This window comes from Aythya ferina, assembly GCF_964211825.1.
Source record: "Aythya ferina genome assembly, chromosome: 18".
Taxonomy (NCBI): domain Eukaryota; kingdom Metazoa; phylum Chordata; class Aves; order Anseriformes; family Anatidae; genus Aythya; species Aythya ferina.
In genome coordinates, this window is record NC_140317.1 from 2,943,963 (window position 1) to 2,968,563 (window position 24,601).

Consider the following 24,601-nt stretch of genomic DNA (forward strand, 5'->3'; position numbering starts at 1 on the left):
CCAAACCTGTGCATAGCTGCATAGCTCCTGAAAAAGATAAAGATTTAGCCTCAGGCCAAGGAGGACAGTCTTCAGGGGCTGGGGAAGGGGCAGAGCAGACACGTCGGTGGGATGGATGGGCTGCAGGCCCTGGAAGGCACCAGCCTGGCCTGGTTTCACTCAAGCTCATCCTGACAAATGCAGCCTGATTTTTTTTTAATTTTTTTTTTTTTTCTTAAACAGCAATGCCTGAATGTCTCACAATTTTTACAAATGGCTGAGGCAGACAGGCAGATCCCCACGAGCCATCGTGCCTGGGGGAGAGCACGTTGTCTGTCCAGCCATCACGGCAGGGCACGTAGCTGGCAAGAGGGGCCAAGGCAGCATCTCCTCCGAGCTCCGCACCAGTGGGGCCTCACTGGCTGTCATCTTCCTTAATGGCCTGGCCGATGGGGCTGGCAGCACCCTCTGCAGATGACACAAAAGCAGGAGGAGAGGCTGCTGCCCCAGTGGGAATGGGATGGCAGGAACCTGGTGGGGTTGGGCAGGGAGCAGTGCAAAGCCCCCCGGGATGCGCAGGGGGCACCTGGCTGGAAGCAGCCGGGCACAGTGGGGCAGGGAATGCTGCTGGGCACCAAACTGAGCACGAGCCAGCAGCGTGTCCTCGTTGCAAAGAAGGCTGACGGGGTCCTGGGTGTCCTAGGTGAAGTGCTGCCAGAGGGAGGTGACCCTGCCCCTCTGCTCAGTGCTGGTGGGGCCACAGCTGGAGTGCTGGGTCCAGTGCTGGGCTCTCCAGTGCAAGAGAGATCTGGACAGACTGGAGAGAGTCCAGGGAAAGGCTGCAGGGATGATTTAGGGACTGGGGCACCTCTACTACAAGGAAAGGCTGGGAAAGCTGGGGCTGCGCAGCCCGGAGAGGAGCAAGTGCAGGGGGATCCCATCCATGTCCATGGCACCCAAGGGGAGGGTGCAGGGAGGACAGAGCCAGGCTCTTGCCAGTGGTGCCCAGAGCCAGGAGCAGAGGCACTGGGGACAAACTGGAGCACGGGAAGCTCCGTCTGACCACCAGGAACACGTCTGTGCTGCGCGGGTGCCAGAGCCCTGCACAGATACCCAGAGAGATGCTGGGGGCTCCTCGGGGATGTCCCAAAGCCGCCTGGATGTGGTGCTGGGTGCCTGCTCGGGGTGTCCCTGCTGGGGCAGTTGGGGACCAGAGGCACCCAGAGGTGCCTTTGACCTCAGCTGCTCTGTGACCATGATCAGTGCTGCCATAGCAGCTCCACGGGAACAGCAATTATGGTCTGAGGTCTTCAGTCACGTTATCAGACCTCCCTTGATGTACTTTTGGTATGACTGAACCAGTTTCACCAGCAGCAAGGTAAAAGCAGAGAAAGAACCCAAACACGTGGCAGCAAAGCAGCTGCCTCGAGGCTTTCCTGGCCTCATCCCATGCCCTGGCTGCACTGTGGTGCCTTTGGTAACCCTGGCCTTGGTTCTGGGAAGCTGGTGCTCTCGCTGCAGAGGAGAAGTGTGATGGGGCCACGGACACCAGGCCAGCAGGGTAAAGTGCACGGGGAAGGCAGCTTGTCTGCGAGGCAGTGCAGAAAGGGAACTCTCCCTGCTCCCTTTGGGTGTATCGATGGCTGCTGGAAGAAAGGAGCGCTCGTGCTGCTGCAAAGGGGCCCGCCACGTGTGCTGCTGGGCTGCCCTGGGCTCCAAGCAGAGCCACATTTTTTTCCATGGCTCCCTGTGAAATCAAAGCTTTCAAATGACGTTTTGCACAGATCTCATCAGGTTGCACCCAGCACTGCCAAGATGCATAAAAGGCCCATTGCACATTTTGTTGCTGTAGAGAAGGTGAAGATTTGCCTGTCAAGCCTAGCAGGAGTTAGTTACTTAATGACTTCCACATAGAAGGGAGTGAGGAAGGAGCTCCTCTAAGCCTCCCTGTAGCCTTTTCATGCCAACTTTCAGGACTGGAGCATGAGGTTGGAAAAACCTGGTTTGTTTCTGTCCTCGTTGCTTGTCTGCAGGCACAGCATTTTAGCAGCAGGGATTAAGAGATGGGTGAGAGCTGTTTGGGATGAACAGGGCGGGAGTATCTCAGCTACTACAGCCACTCAATAATTGTTCTCAGAATATTTTTCCCTCTGAAAAAAGCAGGTTAATTAAACTTAAGCCATGTAGTAGAAATGTGCTGACTCCAACAACATTTTCCAGCAGGAAAAAAAAAAAAAAAAAAAGAGTTGTAATATTTTGTTTGGATAATATCAAAACTTCAGCAGAGGCAGAATATTTCATTTCTATTCTGTAACTTAAATGAGTTTCATGTAATGCAGTCTGTAAATTTTAATATATTGTCTTTATAGATTTTATAGTTCCAAATGCATGTAGTACTTAATTTAAGAAACATGTAGGAATGAAAGGAATAATGAAGAGTCAAAATAAATCCACTGAAGTGAAACATTGTCATGGCCCTGAATTGATTGCTGAGGGGAAATTCATTTTCTTGGCAAATACAAGAATTTTAGTGGTGGTTAGTTGTATTTTATTTTTTTTAGGCAGAGGCAGAGTCAATGTCTCCCTTAATGTCAGGATTTCCCAAGTAATGGGAACTGCAGTTCCAGCCAGCTCTGCTCAGGATGCATTTTTTTTTTTAATTATTCACTGGAGTCAGATATAAGGGGAGATAACTCACAGAGAGGAAACCTGGGGCAACACCACGGCTTTAAGGTCATGACATATCCCCCATGGCCAGGGACACGGAGCAAGAAGGACGCCTGGCTCCAGCAGCGCCAGGACAGACAGACGGCTGTGGTGGGAGCGGTTGGAGCCTCGGGCCCTGCGGGGCTGGAGGAAGCTGTAAGGTTGTGGTTTTTTTTAACCACGATTTCAGTTTTCACTCCCTTTGCAAACTCCAAAATCCTGGCATTGGTTGGAGATCCCAAAAGCTCTTCGTGGCTCTTGGCTGTGCCTTGCATGTGCTCAGTCTGTGGCTGCTAAAGCAATAATGGAGCTGCCAGGAGCCCGACTGAGCTTCTGTTTGCTTCAGTTAGCAAAATACTGAAATCTGAACAGTGTGTGTGTGTATGAATGAGGCAGTGCCAGGCTGTGCTGGTTTGCAAGGGAAGCTGTGGGTGATGGTTGCTCACCTCTGTTGAACATTGTCCAGTGGCGTGAAGTGGACAGGCTGCTCCTGAGGAGCAATGCCATACAGCCCGTGGTCCAGAACTTGCTACCTCTATGTTTCTGCCACGTGCTTTCTTCTGGACAGTTCAAAGGAAGGTTTCACCACCAACTAATGTGACTTTACGGTGACCTTGTTCTGTGCAGATCCTTGGGTTGATTTGCTTTGGTGACATGGCCTGTGTTTGCCGGCAGGTTGAACAGACATGGAGTCTAGAAAACTGTCTAAAAGTTTTCTAGAAATCCCATTGCACTGCTACCTGTGAAAAGCCACCCTGGTGTTTGGGATGCCCTTGAACATCTACCGTGCAGCCCTGGGGGAAACCTGTGTTTGGGAGGAAAGGTGTATTTTTGTTCTCAGTCAAATCTTTGAGCTGCTCTGTGAAGGAGTAGAGCTGCCGAGCTGCCCCAGGCGGCTAAGGGCTCATACACCATTTGCAACAGCAGCACCTTCCCAAGAACACTGAAAGGAAGAAAACATCGTTGGGTTCCTAAGAGCTGTCTCCAAAGTTAGCTGAACAGATTTAATTTTTTCTTCTCCACAGCAGTTTGCATTGTGTCCAAAAGCTGTTTGCTGTCCAATAAATAAATAAATAAAGGGGGTGGTGGAAAATATTTTACTAAATCTAAAGTGAGGCTGCTGCAAAGTGTTGCCAAGAAAGAGGGGATGAATAAACCCCAGAGCAGCTACTTGATGCATTGAAGAACTACCACCCAGCTCCCCACAGCCTGGGAGAGCTGCTGGTGCTGGGGGGGAGGACACCATGGCCCCAGTAAATGTTAAGTTTGGGAATAAATCTGCCAGAGAATAAGGCCTTCAAACCAAAGCAAAGCTCTCTGAATATCATTTGTCTTGTTTTCTTTAAAGGAAGGAAAGATCTTAATTCCAGCATTCCAGCCTGGATCCCAAAATAGATGCCGCTAAGAATAGCCCAGCCCCGCCACGGGGCAGGATGCTGCTGGGGGGAAAGGGATGGGGAAGCATGAAGTGCTTGTCCCGAACAGCCCAACACAATTGCTAAGTGGCAGGCTTCAGTTCCAACATCAGGCTGCCATCCCCAGGGCATCTTGTGCCCGTTTGGTGGACTGGTACAGCTTGGGGCTGCAGGCGGCTGCATGGATGGGGACCACCACAGCACCAGCTGCGGGGTGGCGGAGCTCATCCTTGCAGAGCTACTGCCACGCTGCCGGAGCCATGGGCAGTTGTTGGGGCTGTTCCCCCCAGCAGAGAGGAGCACAGATCTCCCTCTGAATCAACGAGGTCCTTCTGCCGAGATGCTGCTGAGCTTTGGGAGCGACTCTGCCTGTTTTAGTGGGGGCAGGACTCCTGCTCCCCTCTCTTTCTGGTTAACAGGTGCAATGCTGGAGTACCTCTGGTCCTGGGAAGTTTAGCACGAATGAGATCAGAGGGATGGGGTTTGTGGTTCCACCCCATTTTTCCTGGAAAATATAGGGGTGTATCATCTGAACACTTTTGGCCTTACTATTTCCCTTTTGGGGTCGCATGTTGATATGCAAAATGAGCTTTAAAAAGCAACCTTGGGGCAAGAGGTGAGTTTCTGATATAACCTTATGACCACAGCAATTGTGGCTTCAGGAGAAATACTTATTTTCATGAAACTCCTAATAAAACAAAGAATCTGACAGCACAGGCAGGTCCTTCCACCCTTGTTTCCCTCCTTTCAATGCTGGCAGAGGAGTTTAATTCTCACAATTTATAAGTGCCCACAGAAGCCGGGGGCTTAGCATCTCCTGGGGGTGCCAGGTGCACCTTCCCTGATCCTACCTTTCACACCAGGATCATGCCTGCTCCTGGCACACCCCTCCAGGAGCCCCACGGGAAGCTTCTCTGCAGGTGACGTTGGTGCCACTTCCCCAGAAGGTGACAGGTGAACCCAGGTGATATTCAACCCTTCATAGTGCGACCCCAAGTATTTCAGGAGCATGGGATAAATATTGACAGTGGTTTTACAGAACAGCATCATTAGATTAAAAGCAGTAAATTGGGGCTGCCATGTGCAGGGTTATTTGTCCTAGTTCCTGAACTTGTTCCTGTGCACTTTTGGGCACAACTCGGCTAATCTGAGGGTAAAAGTGTAAAATGGGTCAGCAGAGCCCTGCCATGAAATGTCTAAGCAAGTGAATGAACTGCCTATGCTTTTACATCCCAGCTTTACAACTGTGACAGTTTATGTATTCAGGTGGGTTTGAAAAATGTTGGCTGAAAACCAGGCAAAAATCACTAGGTTTGGCTATTGCTTACTCTGTATTTTGGGCTTTACCCAAGTAAAACTCGAGGTGGGCGTAATGAAACCACTCAGACCCAGATCTGGAAGACAGCTTGCACATAGTGCTGAAAAGCCCCCAGGAGCTGAATCGCACACTCCTGAAAGAGGGAAAAGTAATAACGTGGAAAAATGTGAGCTCCACCAGGCTGCAAACCTGAAACTCTTCAGAGCTTGTTTGGGAAAAATCAAGCCAGGGAACCGAGCTTGTGCCAAAATTTCAGCTCTGGGAAGGGTTGGTCCAACCCGAGCTGCCTGCACCTCTAGAGAAGAGTGACCTCTGCACGGGGACAAGGGAGCAAAGAGCCTTTTTCAGTGGCTCAAGTGGCCCTTTTGGGCTTATCTGCTCAGGGTGGTGAGGGTGGCGCTGGTAGGAATTTGCTGTGCCAAAGGACTAAATGCTTCTCCTGAGGCAGCCGAAAGGTTTTGGTCCATGCGATGCTCCTGTGCTCATCATCCACCTGCAAGGCATGTTTGGGAGGAGAAGGAGGTGGAGGTGCTTACACAAGGCAGAGCTGTAGCAGAGCAGTTGATAAATTCCTTATTCCCACTGGTATCTGTGCCTCTCTCCCTCGTATTTGGTCCCCAAAACAGGCATACAGGGTTTATCCACAGCAGTGAATACACTTTTTTGCTCTCACTTGGCAGTCTCTTTGCTAAGGAGTCTGCCCATAGCTCGGTGCTGTCTCAGCCCCAGCAGATATTGCAGTTGAGGAAGTCCCTTGGGTCTCTCTGTGCTCAGATGAGCAGTGGCCTTACTGGAAGCCCCGGGTTTCATTACTGGTCTCTGGAGTGTTTTTACTGGTCTCTGCAGGCGCTCCAGCTCCTGGTAGCTGTTAGTAGCTGCAGACAGTCCAGGCAGGCATGGCGTGAAATCGCTTCTCAGCAAAGGGTGGGAAAATGTAACTTTCTTGGCATACTTCTCTGGCTTTCATGATTTATCACAGGTCTTTCCTGGTTATTTGCTTTGGTGTCCTTACCTGGTTTTATCTATTTTTGTTTAGGGGTAGAATCAGAGTGCTTTTTTTGCTGTGTAGGGCTGGCAGGTGAAGCTCCATCATGCTGTGGCTCGGGCTCAGCCATGGCAGGGTTCTCCCTGCTGCCCTCAGCTTCATTTGTGTGCTGAATTGCTGAGTGCAGGACTTCTCTGCCAGCCTCTCTCCTTCCAAGGACAGTTGGTGGCACTGGAGAAGCCCATCCTGGCTCTCAGGTCACAGGAGAAGCTGCTGTTAGGAAGCAGCAGCTCCTCTGGCTGGTCCCATACAGGTGCAGAAGAGCAAGAGGCAGTGGAATGCTCTCATTAAAATCAATTAGTGGTGTCCTGGTGCTTGGAGATGCATGCACTTCTGATAGCACTGCGTGTGAGCAGGCAGAAAGCATTTGCGTGCACTATGCTAGCAAAGGTAGGGGAGAAAATAGAGTTCCTGTGCAAGAGGAGCAGCGCTGGGGATCCAGCACCAGCATTGCCCCACACCAGAAACTTTTCATGCTCCCTCGAGGTTCAGGAAAAAGCAATGGGATTTAGAGAAACAGTGAGAGGTTGGCACATCACTTGTAGAGATGCAGGTGGAAATCTCAGCTACTGACTGAAGCTGCAAACTGCAAGGTGCCTTTTAGAGCAAACCTGCTTGGTGGTTTGGGGTGCGGAGCCAGAGGACTTTGCTCTGCCAGGCTGCGCCTAGCACGCCTCAGCTGTGTGCTCCAGACTATCTGCCGTGACTTTCATCCTCTTGCCAATTAGTCTGAGCAACACTCATCTCCCCAGAAATGCCAAAATGCCAAAATTAACTTTCTTTTTTTTTTTTTTTTTTTTTTTTTTTTCTTGAAGGCTGCTCAGAATGCACTCAGAAAGCACCTTTTGCTTAAACTGCTTGAAAATACATGCCACTTGCAGGGGAGGAAGCCCACTGATTCAGCCCTGCTGGCTGTTTTCTGTAGCAGACACTGCACACTCCATCTGGCTAAGTGGACCACGATGTTCCAAGGATAAAAATTGCATGTAACATGAGATAAAACATCGGGCAAAATATTTACGTAATCGAATCTTAATGATAGCGCTAAAGGTCTGCGGCGGGGCGCAGCGGCAAGGAAACGCTCCTCTCGCTGGTGCACTGGGAGCAGATAGATAATGGGAGACGCTCACCAATGATAGAAGAAAAGTGTTTTTTTATTAGGAAATTTGATCTAGAAAAATGAAACAAAACAAAACAATAAAAATAAAAATAATAAAAAAAAAAACTACCAAATGAGATAAGTAATTTACGGAATCTAGTGTGATTACAGCACTCTTAATTATTTTTCAGCTGTGCATGGAAAGAGTTTTGAGGAGTAAATGTCCCCTGTAATCCTCAAGCCCCCGTGGCTGTTGATGTACAGACAGCAGTGTGGTGCTGACCTGACTGCTAGTGCGAGCCTGGGCTGTGGTTGGGAATGGACCCAAATTCATGCCGGGAATGCTGCAGGATCCATCTCTGGCGTCCTGGCTGGGGCTGTGACAGCTCCCAGGGCCAGCTGTGAATGTGGCAAGAAAGCCAAATTTTCTGAAAGGACCAGGCAGTGCAGATCCAGGCTCCACGTCCAGCACAATGCTTGGCCAAGCAGGTAGGCTGCTTTGGTGTCCTTATGCAGCAACTAAATCATATCTTGATTTCATATCACATTTTGAAATGGCTCTTAGCTACGCATGCTTTATGCTCATCAGAGCTTTCAGTGGCCAAATCTGATAAGAGGAAATTTCCTCTGGAGATAAAAGTCCCTTGAGCTAATGAGTGATACTGAATAATAGCAACCACATGGAATTATTGCTTCATTTGCAGTAGAAGTAACTCTGCAGGTGAACACTCAGCTGAAGTGTTTAAATCAGCTCTGCTCAGAGCCAAGCACAGACTGGGTGGTGTTTTTAAATAACTACACTCATAAGCACTGTGAATGTTTGGTGTGTGTGTCCAGAACAGAGCAGCACTGGAACCATCCAGCCGACGACTCCTGTATTTTGGAAAATGTGAGTAACAGCAGCTCATATCTACTTTGTTGAGTTTTGTCTGCAGCTTCAGGAGGTCCCAGGGTTGGTGTGTGGGGATGGAGACGAATCTCCCGTGCATTTTCTCACCTCTGCACCCAAGTGTGAGCACCCAATTGTACCCTAAGCCCAGTGAGGCAGAGGGCACAGAAAAAGGATGGGACGAGGCTGTTTTTGCCCTGGGCTGGCTGAATTCCTCCCTAATGGCTGTAGCACATCCAGCACATCACCCACTCAGTATTGCTGCTGTAGAAACCAAGCAGATGTGCTAAGGGAGCTTAAACACAGCATCGCATGGCTCCTGATGCTGTGTCCAGCAGGTTTGCTGCAGCAGTTCAGGCAAGGGACTTTTACTGTGTTTGCTGAGGACATACTGAAATAGCTGTGCAACAGGAGGTGTTTTTCTTTGCCCTGAACTGGAAGAGTGCATTAGGGGTGGGGAAGAGAACCGCAGAGCTCCCAGCGCCTCACTGGCACTGTGCTGATGGCAGCGCTACCAGGACCTCCATCTTCTGGACCTCCCGCTCCTGCTGGGCCTGCTTGGGGTTAATTCCCTGGGGACGTGAGCCCTGCAGCCTGGGCAAGTGAGGGGCTGTGTAATAAGGTGTTGCAGAGGGGCAAACTTCTTCAACAGAGTGCAGTGCCACAGGGAAAGGTATTTATATGGCTGCGGAAAGAGCATCCTGGCCATGCCACAAGGGGACCTGAAAAGTGAGGAGGGATTTTTTTTAATATTTTCCTCTTTTTAAAAGCAGTTTCCATGAGGCTGTTCTTTTTTCCAGATGACCTTTCTGGGCACTTCCATAGCAGGACTGCCTTCAGCCCTTGCTATTTCCTGAGGAGGCAGAAGCTGAGGTCGCTCCTATTGGCACCAGAGACTTTGTGATCCTTTTGCTGTCTGTTAAAGAGTAGCCAGAATAAGATGACAGAGAAAAAAAAATACAAAAGCTCCCCCCTCCTCTTTCCAACCCAAAGCCTTGCCAAAGCAATAAAAAACTTCAAACAATAGCCAGTCATGACATAAACCAGTCCTTGAACAGCCTGCCAAAGTTCACCTCAAGAAAGTAGGTCCAAAAATAAACACCAACCTATAAAAAGCCCCACAGACTTAAAGATAGTCTTCCCATTGTGCTAATTGCTTTCACATCTGGCTCAGAAATGGGGAATGTATATGAGCATGGAGAGGCCACCAATAACTCACTGCAGCTAAGCACAAAAGCATGTGCCTAGCATTAATCACACGAACCATCCATTTCTACTCAGCAGATCTCAGATGCTTAGGCTTAATTTTAGGTTTGTGTTTAAATTGCACTGAAATACTGGGGCTGGTGGGGATGTTAATAAACAGCACATGGTTAAATGCTTTCACGGGTGGGATGTTTCAAAGCGAGTGTAGAGAAACTGATTTCATCTCCCTTCCTCACGCTCCATCGGTTATGGGACCACAGTGACATTGGCTCCGAGTGGTTTTTGCCTGGCCTTCTTCTAAAAATCCAGCCCCTGGGGTGCTGGAAAGTTGCACCTGATAAATCCAGGGCTGCACATCGAGATGGGATTCACAAAGGAAAACTAGTTGGGGATGGGGATAAGTTATTTTCTGTGTGCCAGAGGTGGCCAAGGAGGTAACCCTGAAATGTGACCCTGTGCAGAAACAGGGTCTTTCTGCAGGGATAGGCACATGCTTAGCCTGTAACAAACTGTACAGAGCAGCATCCAAGCTCACTGAAGTGATTCCAGTTATTACAAAATGGAAGAACAAAACCCCGTCAGGCCCCTGGCAGGTCCCATGAGGAGCCAGACGTGGTGTTACGCTCTGCATCGTCTGCTCTGTGCATATTTTTGTCTTTTTTCATGCCAATGTCTAGACCTTTTATATGACTGCGAACCAGCGGGTATGCGCAGGACTGTCTCGTTCTTGCTTGCATGCATATTATTTGTTTATGTAGCTGATTGAATTTTATAACAGTTTCACACTGGTGCGAACAAGCCCTTTGCTTGCTGGATGCAATTTAAGGCACATCTTTCCCACAGCTTTGGACTTTGCAACAAAGCCAACACAGAAAGCAAGACCTGGCCCTGCCACAAGCAGCTACGGGGAGACCCTCCCCCAGATAAGTCACTTTTATTTCCTACAGTTACTTGGGCACTGCTGAGAAATTTGCCAATAAACTAAACCGTTGTGTTTCCTGAGTTCACACGGCTAGGATTACGTGGGTTATCTGCATCCAACCCTTGTGGACATGCGGCGTAGCCTGCCCTGAGCGGGCAGAGCAAGGAGCTGCGGTTTGGTGGTTGTGACTCATCGCGAGAGCTCAAGGAGGGATTTGTGATGATTTATTCATGCCACATTTATTGTTTGGAAAGCTCACTCATGTGCTACTATGGTTAGACTAAATAATTCATCTACCAGTCTACTTTCTCATCTTGATCTGTTTCTTCTTCGTGAAGAGCCTCAAGGTGATGATCACCTAAGAAGCAATTTTCCATGCTTGGTATCTTTGGAATCCCAGATTTTGAGGTCAGCTTTTTGGCAGGTCTGACCTTGCTGAAGGTCTAAGGATGGTTCTTCTGAGAGAGTCGGGCTCGTCTGCCCTGGCTCAGTTAGGCATAAGGCTCTGGGTATTGCTCGGTGCATCTCTGACAGGACTTGGGAGAAATGCACCTCTCCCTGCACTGTTTCTCTAATCCTAAAAAAGCACCTAGGGCAGTTCAGATAAAGGTCTCTGTAGAGGCCTATCTCTTCCCACTGAGTATAAAGGGAAATGCTTTAGGCTGCAATGCCTAACCCTAGGGGAGGGGACTCCATTCAGCTGTCCCCGTGGGTCAAGCTGGGAGCAGAGGGCTCCTGTTGGCACACCACGCGCAGCTCCTGAGCATCTTTGCTCTGGGGCAGTTTTGTGTGGGGACAGAGGTAAGTCAGCATCGATGTCATGTGCTTCTCCACACAACAGGTCCTGCTGGTTTAACTCAATTGTTTCTTTGGAGCCTTTGCCAATTTGGTGACTTGTCTTCCAGTAGAGGAGGCTGAACCTTCTGCTTTGGGGCAGGGCTGAAGTGGGACCTGCTCACCCCATCAGGACGAGGGTGGGAGGAGGTGGGAATTGGTGCTCTAGCTCCAGGATGACCAGAGGGCAATTGGTAGGACAGGGCAGAGGTCTGAGGTTTTGTTTTGTCCCCTCTCTGCAGCCTGCCCTTGCTCACTTGCAGTTGGCATGAATGTATCCCTTGGGTTTATTGGTAGGAAAATCAGGGTTTTGCTAAGCTGAAAGTCAGGGTGGAAAAGGAGAGGGGAACTTTGGCAGAAAAGGCAGGTTCTGGGAAAGCAATCACTAACCACCTCTTATGTGAAAAAACTCCCATGAAGCACATAGATAAAAATGATTCTCTCAGATAAGCGCCACTGATTTCTGCAAAATATTTGGTGTATTGCCCATGTCTCTTTCAAAGCATCAAGGTATCTACAGCACGCTTCCACCTCAGAGAAAGAACAAGTTTCACAACACATGTTTTCATCAGTTTTTCTACGAACAGCTCCTGTGTTGGAACTGGGTGCAGGATGGGGCTGCAATACACACAAGATATTTTCTCAAGCCTTTGTCAAGATGGTAGCATGCAGATGGGCCCACCTGCATTGCAGCATTAACAGGCTTGATGATGATGTAGAGTTCATCCCATGTTAAACCAGAGCAAGGGAGGAGAGTCTGGTCCTGTTGGGGATGCATTTTTGTAGCTGTTTAAGGAAACCAAAGAAGTGACTCAAAGGAGCTGGAATTAACCACGGATCTGAATTTGGCATTACCAGTCCACCTGCAGAGCGCAGAGAGGTACTGCCAGCAGGTCCAGGAGCTGGGGTTTCTGACAGGCCCCACCAGCAGAATGGTGGTACTTGAGGTGCTGCATGGGGCTTTGGAGGGGCCAACAGAGGTGCTTGGGCTTCTCCAGCCATGGGGGAAGGTCCTGAGCTCTTCACAGGGCTGTTGGCAGAGGAAAGGGGTTGAGCCCTACATGATCTCCAGTGGCTTCATGTGCCCAAAGCCACCTCTTTCTCCTTGCCAAGCTGCTCATCCTCCCCTTCATCTTCAGATTTGGTGTCCAACCCTGCAGCCCTCCTCCTGCTGCTCCCAGCCTCCAGCACAGCAGCAAGAGGCTTGGCAGTGGCCATAAACATATTTTTTCACTGGCCATGTGTAGAGACCAAGGCATCTCAGGACTTGCCTAGAGAGTCCTTGTACCTCCATCTTTTATATTCAATCACAGTTTTCACTGGAACAGGTTCCAGCAAAACCCTGGAAAGTCTTGTGCATTTCCCAGCCAGAAGGAGCCAAGAGCAGGACCCATGGGTGCAGCTCATCCCTAGAAGCCAGCCTTGCTTTCACAAATAGATAAAATCTTGAAAGCTGTTGGAATCCTAAAGTAGCCCTGGGCCAGGGTGAGCATGTGCTGCCTGTGAACATCCCTGCCCTGCGGTATGACAGCACAGGACTCACCACACGTGGTTTAATTTTTTTTCAGTTCTTCATGAATTGATGTGTCTTTTGAAAAGTGTTCTGCTATTGCATAGACAATAGATCCCTTTCAGGCAGATACAGTGTTTGAAGGAGAGAGAGGAACACTCAAAAGCAGAATAAAGCTCTGTGATGGGGCAATGTTCTGTGGGCTCTTTGACAGATGCTGTAAAGAATCCGGATCTGGGTGTTTTCAGAAAGGCAGCTTACGATCCCAGATGTATTAATAGGCAGTGAGAATGCAGAGCTGTGACAGCAAGATTGACAGCTTTTGGCAGTAGATTTTGTACTTAGGTATCTAAATGTATCCCTTGTAATTCCAGTTTAGCCAAGCAGGCGAACCTGGGCTGGCACCAGTGCATCACATCAGCCTCGCGCTTCCACGCTTGTTTCTTTTTTGGCTCTGGGCTAAAATGGTCAAGGCTTTGGGACAAGTGGTATTCTCACACGTCCAGCAAGTCTGGGGATGTCCCACTGGAACTGGGAGTGGGAGGTCTGTGATTTTAGTGAATTTGCTGTTGTCAAAGTCGTAGTTGTAGTTAAGAGACTGGGTTTAATTACTGGAATGAGTGGAGGTGATGTGAACTGTCCACTTAAATCAGTGTGGTTACTGGAGCATGAGGGGTATCGGGTTCACATACTGGGTGCAGTTGGTAACTTCTTGCTTTGGAGTCACTCAGCTTGTGAATTTGGCAGTTTTACTGAAGCCTCACCTTTGTAGCTTTTAGGCACATCATAAGCACTTGAAAATCCACTGCAGAAGCTGTGATGGGACCAAAGCTTCACCCACTCTGATGTCCCCTCTGTCCCCCTGCAGCACAGTGCTCATGTCCCTGTCTGCTGCCACCGATGCATCCCTAGAAAGTCCCTTCCCTAAATGCTTTACCGGTGGGCCATTTACAATGCCATCTAAATATTACTGCTTAATTCCAGCAAACGCCTCTGAGGCAGTGTGGTGACCTACAACCACTAGTGGCATCCCTCATCATGCAGTGATTCACCTGAACCAGATCAGCTTGAGCAGGGTGTGCAGGAGGGAATGGATGCAGGGGGCATGGAGCTGGGCTGGGTCCTGCTGAGGGGCAGAGGCTGCCCATCGTCTGCTGGAAAGATCTGGCTGAGCTGCAGAAAAGCAGCTCGTGTGCTGAGCCTTTTATTTCAGTTTGATTAAGTTGATTCTTCACCCAGCTAAAGCAAGATGTGTGTTTAAAGTGAAATCAAAGCATGCTGAGCTTTGTATACGCGAAGCAGTTGGACTGAATTATTTTTTCTGTCGGATCTTTGGCAAAGAGGCAAGGATTCCTGGATTTCTGCTCACGAGAGGCTGTAAAGCATTTTGGTACTGTCTCAGTCAGTGACTGCAATAGGTGGGAAAATGAGAAGAAACTGACAATGGAACACGAAAGGACAAACATCAGCCTGAATATTTGATTTACCATCCGCATTGCTGACAGTTAGTCTAAAGGGATAAAATGAAGCCAAGGGAAATGTTTCCCCTGGGTAAAGTGTGATGTAGGGCTGGCCCAGGAGCACCAGCACTAACACTAGGATATCCGAGGCCAGCACATGGTTGCCCAGGGGTGGGATCAAGTTGCCCAGCACAGTCACTACATAGCCCAGAGGCTGCACTGGGTGGTGCATTTAGGGCACTGGGTTGCCCAACAGCTGCACTGGATTGCTCAGGGCCAGCAGCAAGTAGCCCAGGGCCAGTACTATGTTGCCCAGAGCCATCACTGAGTTGCCCAGGTGCTGCACTGAGTTGCCCGGTGGGGGTAGTAGGTTGCCCAGAGCAGGCACTAGGATGCCCGCTGAGAACGCTGCATTGCCCAACGGCATCCCCAGGTTGCCATAGCAGCTGCAGGAGGTTGCCCAGGCAGAATCCGGTCACTGAGCACCCAGCGCCCGTAGCAACGCCCTCCCCAGGTCCTGTGTCCCTGGCGGCCGGGTGCTGGGGATGCTGCAGCACCCAGTGCTGCTGCCACCCAGCCCGACAGCACGGTGGTGAGTGGCAGCCCCCGGGCACCCCCTGAGCACCCACCCAGGCAGCAGAGGTAAGTGTATGCTTTAACTGGGAGTAATGGGGGTGTTAGAAGTAGATATTTTTCCTAATCCCCTCCAGTTATCATTGGGGTGGTACCTCTTATACCCCAAAGCATGTGCTCAGGTGGTCGGGGGCTCCAGAGCATCTGTGTTCAGGGGGGCAGAAAGTGTCACCTGAGGGCAGTTTATCCCAAGGGGGAGGAAGGAACATTTATTTCAGCTGGAAATGCAGGGAAATACAACCCCAATCCATTCCCAAGGGCTTTTTTTCTCCTTTTCTAAAGATACATATATCAGGATCTGAAAGAGAATAATTTACGTACGGGGTGGGAGCCAGGGAAGTTGTCTCCTCTCTGAAGGCTGTTTCTCAGGTACAAAAAGTAGCACTGAGCTGGGTGAAACCCAGCAGGGACAAAAGGGCTGAAGGGACGGCTTTGTGGGAACCGGCACGCACAGAGGTTTTTGTTGGACCCGAGCACAGACATTTCGTCCTCGGTTCTGCCAGACTGGCTTTGTGTTTGCAAATATATTTTTGTTAAACCCGAGGGTGTGAGTTTCCCGCTGCCTGTCCCAGCTCTGCTTGGGCCAGGTCAGACCCCGGGGCCGAGGCTCGGTGCCTGCAGCTCTGCTGCCCTGGACTCAGGTACTGGGGCAGCCAGGCGAGAGAGGCCAAAATCGGGCACAGCTTGAAAATACCATCCGCAAAGTTCAATGATTTCCCAGCTGCAGGCTGGGCACGTTTCCCCTCTGACTCATCCCTATTTTCCTCTGACTTACCCTAGCTGCAGGACCTGTTATTCTCCTGTCTGTGCCATGCATTTATTTAATAGCTGCATTTTGATCAGCGCTCACATGAATGCATCAAACCATTGCGGGCACCGGAGACACAGCGAGTGTCACCCGCTGCCAGCAGCCTGGCGGTGCCACCAGGGCACAGGACCTGCTCATCTCTCCCTCGCCCATCCATCCTCTTTTAAGCATTTTGGTAGGAAGCCATGAGTAGTTGTTGGTCCTGCCTTTTGTAGAGGTGCTCTTTGTTGCAGAGCTGACTAGAAGCAAAAACCCCTCTTTTCCCCAAGGGTTTTATAATTTCTAAAACAGGTCGGCCTCTCTCAGCTTGCCTACTCATGCAAATTGATCAGGGTAGCCCAAGAGGAGCAATTAAAGCTCGTCATGTGATTGCTTGTGTGGACACTTTGTTCTAGAATAACAGCCAGTTCACTGCATGCAAATGGCCTATTTTTAAAGGGATAATGTTGACTGCATGCAGTAGCAAACAGGATTTAGCAATGCCTCGTGTCAAAACCCCTGCCATCCATGGGCCTTGTGGCACGCTGGTGTCCCAGCCTTTCAGCAGGGCTCTGGCCAGGCTGGGTGGGATGTGGATGGGGTGGTATTTGGGGCAGGACATGTCCATGTACCACAGCAGCAGGCTATGATGGCCGTGGTGACTTATTCTGCCTGTGGGTGACACTTGCAACCATGCAAGAGCTCTGTATCAAGCACAAGAAACCCTCCTGAGCACGTGTCCTTGGGTTAGGTGCTCTAGGTACTTTATCTGGCCCTCTGACTTGTATTTCTGATCTCACCTGGCTGAGGAGCTCCCCCCACCCGTGAGGGCGTCCAGTGGTGCCAGTCTCCCTGGGCTGCTTTGCTCTGGGTTACTGCCTTGGGTTGCTGACGTTTACGAGCTGCCCCCAAAAGACTGTGGGATGATTTCTCCTTTCCAAGTGCATTTATTTGACATTGGCTGCAACACAGACATTTTTCATCTTTTGCAAGTCAAGAGAGATGTCTTTTTTTTTTAAGTAAAATTGGTGGGAGTTTCTTCGAATTTGAGTGTAGTTCTGCACAGCTCAGCTTGCCTGCAGGCTCCTCGTTTGAGCTTTTAGTGCAAGTGAGGGTGCAGTGAGGACAGAGTCCCTCACCCACAAATCACGCTGGGTTGGTAGCAGCTGCATGTCCAAAGGGACACAGCTATCAGGGACGGTAATGGAACTTTTAAAGGGAAAATCACATCTGGAGCACTGTAAGATCAGCAGATATGCCGGCCAAAAGAAACAAATGAACAGCAGAGAATCAGCAACTACAGTTTCATTGGAATGACAGATTTAAGGAAAATGAAGGCATAATATCTGTCATTCTCCTCAGCAGCGATGATTTGTTTCTCTCTGCTTTTCAAGACCTGACACCAGATACTAACAACAAAGCCAAATCCTTGTATATACAAGTGCTCGGGATGTCAGGAGGGATTTGCTTTCGAGAGCTCTAAGCCCGTTTGGCGCTGTGTGGGTGCTGCGTGCTTGCTCTCGGTGTTGTACGTTGCTTGTGTTGCTACAAGAAATGCTTGCTGAGTGCGACTCCTGCCTCCTCCCCCTGCAGGACCCCTGCCCTAAGAGCAGCGACCAAGCATGGAGCTCATCAGCTCGCCCTTGACGGCAACTCATGCCCACCCGAGGTCGACCCCCACCAACTTTCTGCCTGCCATCAGCACCATGGCTTCGAGCTACAAGAACCGTTTTCCTTACTACCCCTTGCCTCAGAGCTTCAGCCTTCCCTGGGCACCCAGCGCCTACTATAGGACGGCTGCCATCAATCCCACTTTGGCTCCCTTTTCTGGAAGCGCCCAGGGGCTCACCCCCAGCAAGATGCTGCCGTTCGTTTCCAACAGGACGTCCCTTTTCACCCGGTACACCCCCGATGACTGGTACCGCTCCAACCTCACCAACTACAGGGAGTCGGAGACGTCCCGGCACAACTCGGAGAACCTCAGGGTCGACACCTCCCGCCTGATTCAGGACAAGTACCAGCAGACGAAGAAAACACAGACGGAGAGCACCAAAAACCTGGGAGAGCGTGTCAATGACATAGACTTTTGGAAGTCGGAGCTCTGCCATGAGCTGGATGAGATGATCGGGGAGACCAACGCACTCTCAGACATGAAGAGGCGGCTGGAAAGAGCCCTGGCTGAGACCGAGGCCCCGCTCCAGGTGAGCGCTGTGCCCAGCGGGCTGCATGCTGCAGACTGCTGCTGAGACATCTGCAGCCATTCAAACATCTAATTAAGTTTCATTGGAGCCCCGTAACATCTAGAAAGTTTTTATTAAGGGACCGTTAGTTCAGTCAGCAGTAAACAAGCCCCTCGCCATCTGCTGCATCCCCTATCAGGGCATGCTGAGCACATCAGAACACTATTTGCTTAACCAAATATTTTTATTAGTAGTATATCCAACATCTTGTGTTGGGATAGGAAAGCCCGTGTCGTGCTACGTGGCTCGGGTGAGGTCAGCTTCCAGCCAGACCCGGGTCCCCGTGCACAGCTGCGGGTGCACCAGGGCCACGTGCACTCCTCGTACAACGTAATGCTGATGTTGCAGCTCAGCTGCTCATTGCCAGCTAAACCCTGCCCCGGACACGTTTTTCCTCTCTGTGCCCACCTCCAATTTCTTTTTTCTTACATTACTGGAGGACGGGACCCTGTCCCTGTAGCTTGGCATGTCCCCAACAGGTCGCTCAGGAGTGCTTGCTCCACCGGGAGAAGAGGATGGGCATCGACCTGGTGCACGACAACGTGGAGAAAGAGCTCTTCACAGTGAGTCTGGCAGCACAGAGCATGTGCTAGAGCTCCTTCTGCCTAAACTGCCCTACCTGTTCCATAGCTGGCTCTTGGGCACTAAACCCCTCAGTCCCTGGGCCAAGGGATGGTGTGTCCATCAACAGCACGCCCACATTTTGGGGTAAGACTTTCCCTAACTTACTGGAAAGCAGCTGTGTCTTTGTGCAGCATGCAGAGGTCCTGGTCCCCCTTCAAGCAGTTTCTGTCCCTGTCTTCTTGCCCTGTGTCCTGCACCCCACTGCCCTGCCCAGACAGCACCTACATGCATCTCAGCACACACAGATATGCACATACAGATAGAGGGGAGGCAGTGTGTGGCTGACAGCTTCTCTGCTTTTTCCAGCTGTACTAGCCAGTCTAATAAAAATATTACATCTACCCCCAGCTTTGCTTTGCTCAGAGCAGCGCGGCTGCAGCAGGACTGCCGCTCTGTGTACTTAAGCAGTACATTTTATAGAAACCATAAAAACGTGCACTCCTGCCTGCCTTTATATAGTCTGCTTTAAATTATGAATAAAAGCAAACAAGATGAGAGTTGGCACAGAAGATGGGATCCTAACCCAGGGTACAGCAAAGCACAATCACTGCGAGGGCCTCGTGAAGCTGGGAAGGAAACGGCAGCCCCTGGGACTGTGAAGCCACTGCTCTGTTAGAAGATTTTTTCTTATGAGTCAGGCCCTAAAAAATTAGCAGATTGGTTTAAAGGTCATGAGATTTTAGGAAAATAGTCAGAGTTGGTATCTTTATAATGGCTGTTTGGATTTCAAGTGTTGAGGACACATTTAGGCCAGCTGGTTGTTACAAACAGGAGAGCTTAAAAATTACCTGTTTTGGAGCCTCCCGATCACTGCCTCCAGGATCTGGGGCTGCATAAAAGTGACGGAGGTGTGCTGAGGTCGGGAGAGTGCTGAGCAGCACATGCCTTCCTCCAGCCTTATTCTTAGAAGTGGCTGGGAATTCACACTGAAGGAAAATCCATCTCCTTGTCCCATTTGTATGGGATCTCTCCTGGGGTAGAAAACATTCCGGGAGCAAAAAGGGCAGGTGCTGATTGGGGATGGTTGTGTAGCTCATCCAGGTAACTGCTATGAGCAATCAGACCAGGTCAGGATCTAGCCCTGCTGCCACAGTGCGGCACTAACCACCGCTTGGAGTGGAAATCAAGATGAGAAAATGCTTGGCCACCCCCCGAAAGTCAGGGCAAAGGCTGCGGCTGTGGCCATGGCACTGTCCTGTCCCCCTCCTGGTCACTACACCAGGGCTAGAGAGGCCAGAGGGGATGAGTATGACCAGGACCAACGAGTGTGGACACTGATGTTGATGTGCTTTGTCTCTGCCCAGGAGGTGGACGTCATCAGGTCATGCCAGGAGAGGATGCAGCGCTTCCTGGACAGGGCAAAAGCCCAGCTCGCGTAAGGGACAGCTCCCAGCTCGTGCGGCAGGGCTGAAGTAACTTTGCACCTGTAACATGAACCCCAGCAGACCCCCACCCTTACCCCATCCTGTAGATGCGAACCCCTCTGTCAGCCCCATACAAAGAAGTGGTGATGCTCGTGGGAGCCCGCAGTCCCGGGGGAAAGCCCTGAGCCACGCAGGACACTGATGGCTGCTCTTTCCTTGCCAAAGGTCCAACAGGGCGGCCCAGCATGAGGTGGAGAGGGACCTGGCCAACAAGCAGACGGCTTACCGCATCGACGACAAGTGCCACCACCTGAGGAACACCTCTGACGGCATCAGCTACTACCGCGGGGTGGAGCGGGTCGATGCCACGTGAGTGCACTCCAGCACCGGGCTGCGGGTCCCAGGGGTGTGGTGGCACTCCTGGGATGGTAGTGGCTGTCCTGACACAGTGATGGCACTCCTGGCATGGTGGTGGCTGTCCTGGCACAGCGATGGCTGTCCTAGCACGGCACTGGCTGTTCTGGCACAGCGCCGGCTGTCCCCATCCCCTGTGCCTTGGCATGCCATATCCAGCCCAGCCCTCTGTACTGGGTGGCTCAAAGAACAAGGTTTAGAGAGAAAAAGCAGAATGAAGTGCGTCCCACCTAATTAAACATTAGATCAGGGTGCAGAGATCAGCCTGAAAATGAATTCAGCTGAGCACTGTGACGCACCTCGTTAGGTCCGTGCACATGTCCAAGGCTGTGTCGCTGCTTCCCAAGTGCTCTTCATTGACGTAACATCTGGGGGCTCACCCCTGCTGGCAGAGGGGCTGGCAGGGAGCCCAGATGGCACAGAAGATAAAGGAGTAGAGAGCATGGTCCTGGGACAAAGTTCAGATGCTTTTGGGTGCCAGGAATTCAGCTTTGGCTCTGCAATAAATGAACGATGACCTAAAGCAGCACTCGCAGAGATATGCTGCGAGTGGCAAAGGGCTCGGGGGATAAATCTGCTGTGCACACAGACACATGCAGTTGTTGGGGGGGGACACACATGGATTGAGTCGTTTTTTTCTGGTGCTTGAATAATTCTTCACAACAGAGCTCAGACATATTTAGACAGGCAAATGAATTGCAAAGGATTGATGCTGAAATTCAGAGGGGGTAAAATGTGCAGAGGATCAACATGTTTTAAATGGAGCTTAAGTGGAATTTGAGGCTTTTGTTGACCTTGTTCTGGACTGCTGCACAGGCGTGAACTCCATCCCGAGTGCACAGACAGGGAATCGAGTATTATCTAATGCTCATTCAGTTTTGTACGAAATTGAGATAAGTTATGAGCAAAATGAGTCAGTGCAGTCTGTGTGTTGTCACAGAGCTGTGAATCACTTGGCACTTTAATGCCATTAACATGTAAATATGAGGGCTGATTAAAATCTCATTCTTTCTATGGGAATCTACTGTTTGTGTGAGCCTTCCTAATTATTGCAGAGTTGTCATGGACATGTCAGTATTTGATAAGCTTTATGGGATGAATGGTGTCCAGGTGTTTAACTTTCATGTGGTCAAAGAGCACGGATCCCTGGGAGGTTGTGTTTAACCCGACCTGGTGGCATCCCTGCCTGCCCATGGGCAGCTCCAGCAGCATGGGGCCACCGGGGGCCTCCCCTTTCCTCCCACAGCATCTCAGTGCCAGATTCCTGGGCCAAGTTTACGGACGACAACATCCTGCGCTCCCAGAGCGAGCGGGCAGCCTCTGCCAAGCTGCGGGACGAGATCGAGAACCTGCTGGTGGTAACTGCCAACGAGATGTGGAATCAGTTCAACAGCGTGAACGTCGCCTTCACCAACCGCATTGCCGAGACAGCCAACGCCAAGAGCAAGATTCAGACCCACCTGGCCAAGGTGCCCTCAGCCCTTCCCTTCTGGTGTAAAATGCTCTCTTCTCAGTGGTGTCTCCCAAGCAAAAACCTCCATGCAGACCTGGCCCAGGTCCAGGGAAATGGGAAACGATGCTGTTATTTGAGAATGCACTTTTGAATTTATGCACCTGTTTCTTTTTCATGCCAGACACTGCAGGAAATCTTCCAGATCGAGATGAGCATCGAAGCCATCCGAAAAGCCATTAGGGACAAAGTGCCTCCGCTAAAAGTCGCTCAGACCCGGCTGGACGAGCGCACGCGGAGGCCCCACGTGGAGCTGTGCCGGGACAGCGCCCAGCTGCGGTAAGGCAGGAGCGTGGGGCTGGCAGCACCCACGAGGAGTCACCAGTGGTGGCCCTCAGGAACATCACTGGGTGACAAAACTGACTGGGGTCTATTTTTTTCTATATAGTCCTTGTTTAAATGCATATAGTAGAAAGCACTGAGCAAGCATCCCTGGTGCTGGGAGAGCTTTGCACCCACAGAGAAGGCTCTTGTGCCATGGCCACATCATGGCCAGGTACAGCCTGATGCTACCCCATGAGGGGCTAAATTGATCTGAATTGATCCCACTTGGATCAATGTCCTCCTCCCCATGGTTGGATGTGCCCTGTTTGGAAGGATAAGCCTCTTGCTCCCCCATAGCATCACCCTGAGAGCACTCAGCTCCTTCCCCTGGGGTAACAGTAAGAAAGGTGCAACACAAGGAGAAGCAGGTAGCTGCAAGGACTGTCCTCACCTGCCCTGGGGACAGTGGAAAACAAAAACTCTCGAGTGCAGGATCGTGGGAGGCTCCTGGAAGACTGGGGCAGGCTGCGCAACTGCTTCTTGGCATTCCTTCAAGGTCTTATCTGCCCCGTCAGCAGGAGAGGCTTGGCCAGGGCTTCCTTCCGTGCCTCCTCCTCCTCCTTCAGCCTTCAGCCTTCCAAGGTTACCAAGCACTCTGAGAGGAAGGCAGGCCAAAACCAGCAGCTTCCCCAAGAGGCAGAAGCGAGGATGTTTCACAGATAAGGGAATTGTCTCCCTGGCCCCTGGCGGTGACCTTGCTGCTGCTGTAGGGACAGAAGGAAAAACAAACCTAAGCTGGACAGTTTACTGGGTGGGAGCTGGTGAGTTTGTGAATCTGGAGGGGTCTTCCCCTTTCTCAGAGAAAGGAAGAACACCAGAGGAGAGCTCAGCCACTTCCTACTTTGTGTCTTACCTGTCCTGATGCCACCTCCGCTCTCCTCTCATTAACATCACCCCGATGCTGTCTCTGCCTGGAGGAGAAGCCAGGCACCCAAGGGTGTCCCGAGCAGCCACCCCCATGCAGCAAGGAGGGGGCTGAGCTCCCTGCCTGGGCCGCCCCTTGGCCTGATCCAAAGGGAAATCTTTTAAAAGCAATTTTAAGCTTTCTCAGAACACCCAGCTCTTGACCCTCTTTAACATCTCACTTGCTGCTGTTTTATTTTTCCCTTTTATTTTTTATTATTTTTTTTTTTCTGTCTTCCACTAGTTTCACATTCACTTTTAGCCTCTCGCAACTCTCCTCTGCTGCTGGCTGTGTGTCTTTGGGTGTGGGGAGGACCCTTACCCAGGGAAATCCAGGAGGGTGAACAGACAAAGCCGCAAACCCGAAGGGGAACAGGAAACCACTGGGGCTCCCTGCCCTGGTGCAGCCTCCTGCCCTCGGCTTCCACGCGGAGGAGCAGCCCAGCCCTCAGCTTTCATGCACGGCTGCCAGAAAACAGGGTCGAGTTAATCTGACCTCACCAAAGGGAGAAATCCTTCTGCCTCCATGCTCATGAGGTTTCTTGCTGTTCCCCAGCCTCGTCAATGAGGTCCACGAACTCGATGAGACGATCCAGAGCCTGCAGCAGCGCCTGAGGGATGCTGAGGACACGCTGCAGACGTTGGTCCGGTCCAAAGCAGTCCTGGAGCACGACCTGGCTGTCAAAGCCAACTCTCTCTTCATTGACCAGGAGAAGTGCATGGGGATGCGCAAGAGCTTCCCCTGCACGGCACGGCTGGTGGGGTACGTCTAGGCTGGGCTCAGCCCTGCTCCCCCTGCCTGTTGTGGGATGTCTTCTCAGTTCTGCTAGGATACCTTGAATATCCACGGTCAGACTTCCCGATGGAAGTCCTGAGTAGGAATTAAATGCTCACTTTGTGTCTTACACCGTCTACTGTTCTTTTTTTCTCCTTCCACTGCTTGTTCAGAGCATCGATAGATATCCCGTGTGCACTGAGAACAACCCCCCCCCCCCCCCAAGGGATTCACCCTTCCCTTTCAGTCAATGATTTTAGGAGAAAAAAAAACTGTCCGGTCTTCCTCCTTTTGAGTCTGTCTGTGGAAAAAGCACAAGGGGAAGTAACGGCAGTTGTCGGAGTAATTAGGTGTTGACATCCATAATGTATTTTTAACAGTGCGGCAGAAACACAAGCTATCCTGAGAAGCGCTGCAGTATCTTGCACTCATAAACAGGAAGACTTGCATTTTAAGCTGGTTTCTGATGATAATTCTCTTTCTTTTAAAAAATCTAAATGTCTTCCAATATGACAGCATGGGGAAGTAAAAAAAGGAAAAAGTAAAACAAGGAAGTATCTTTGACTTGCTAATTGATGAAAATGCAGTGTTTTTAGTTTTGTTGTATGAATTGGTTCTTAATGTAAACTCTTGGGTCTGGTTTG

The 24,601-nt window shown here is 50.6% G+C and overlaps 1 protein-coding gene across 8 annotated transcripts in view; it reads left to right on the forward strand.

Annotated features, from left to right (window-relative positions):
• TEKT3 (tektin 3) overlaps nt 1-24,087 on the forward strand; it is a 71,822-nt gene extending 47,735 nt beyond the window's left edge. For 5 of the 8 annotated variants that reach the window (XM_084492608.1, XM_084492606.1, XM_084492612.1 and 2 more), the window contains 7 exons: nt 17,397-18,004; nt 18,523-18,606; nt 19,972-20,042; nt 20,257-20,400; nt 21,692-21,914; nt 22,080-22,234; nt 23,739-24,087. In XM_084492608.1, coding sequence (XP_084348734.1) covers nt 17,426-18,004; nt 18,523-18,606; nt 19,972-20,042; nt 20,257-20,400; nt 21,692-21,914; nt 22,080-22,234; nt 23,739-23,955 — 1,473 coding nt within the window. In that variant the 5' untranslated portion in view covers nt 17,397-17,425 and the 3' untranslated portion in view covers nt 23,956-24,087. Of the gene's footprint in view, nt 1-8,223; nt 8,452-9,251; nt 9,325-10,500; nt 10,585-17,396; nt 18,005-18,522; nt 18,607-19,971; nt 20,043-20,256; nt 20,401-21,691; nt 21,915-22,079; nt 22,235-23,738 lie in introns of those variants that run through there. The other 3 variants (XM_084492609.1, XM_084492610.1, XM_084492605.1) reach the window with 3 other exon arrangements.
• Nucleotides 24,088-24,601: the final 514 nt, after the last annotated feature.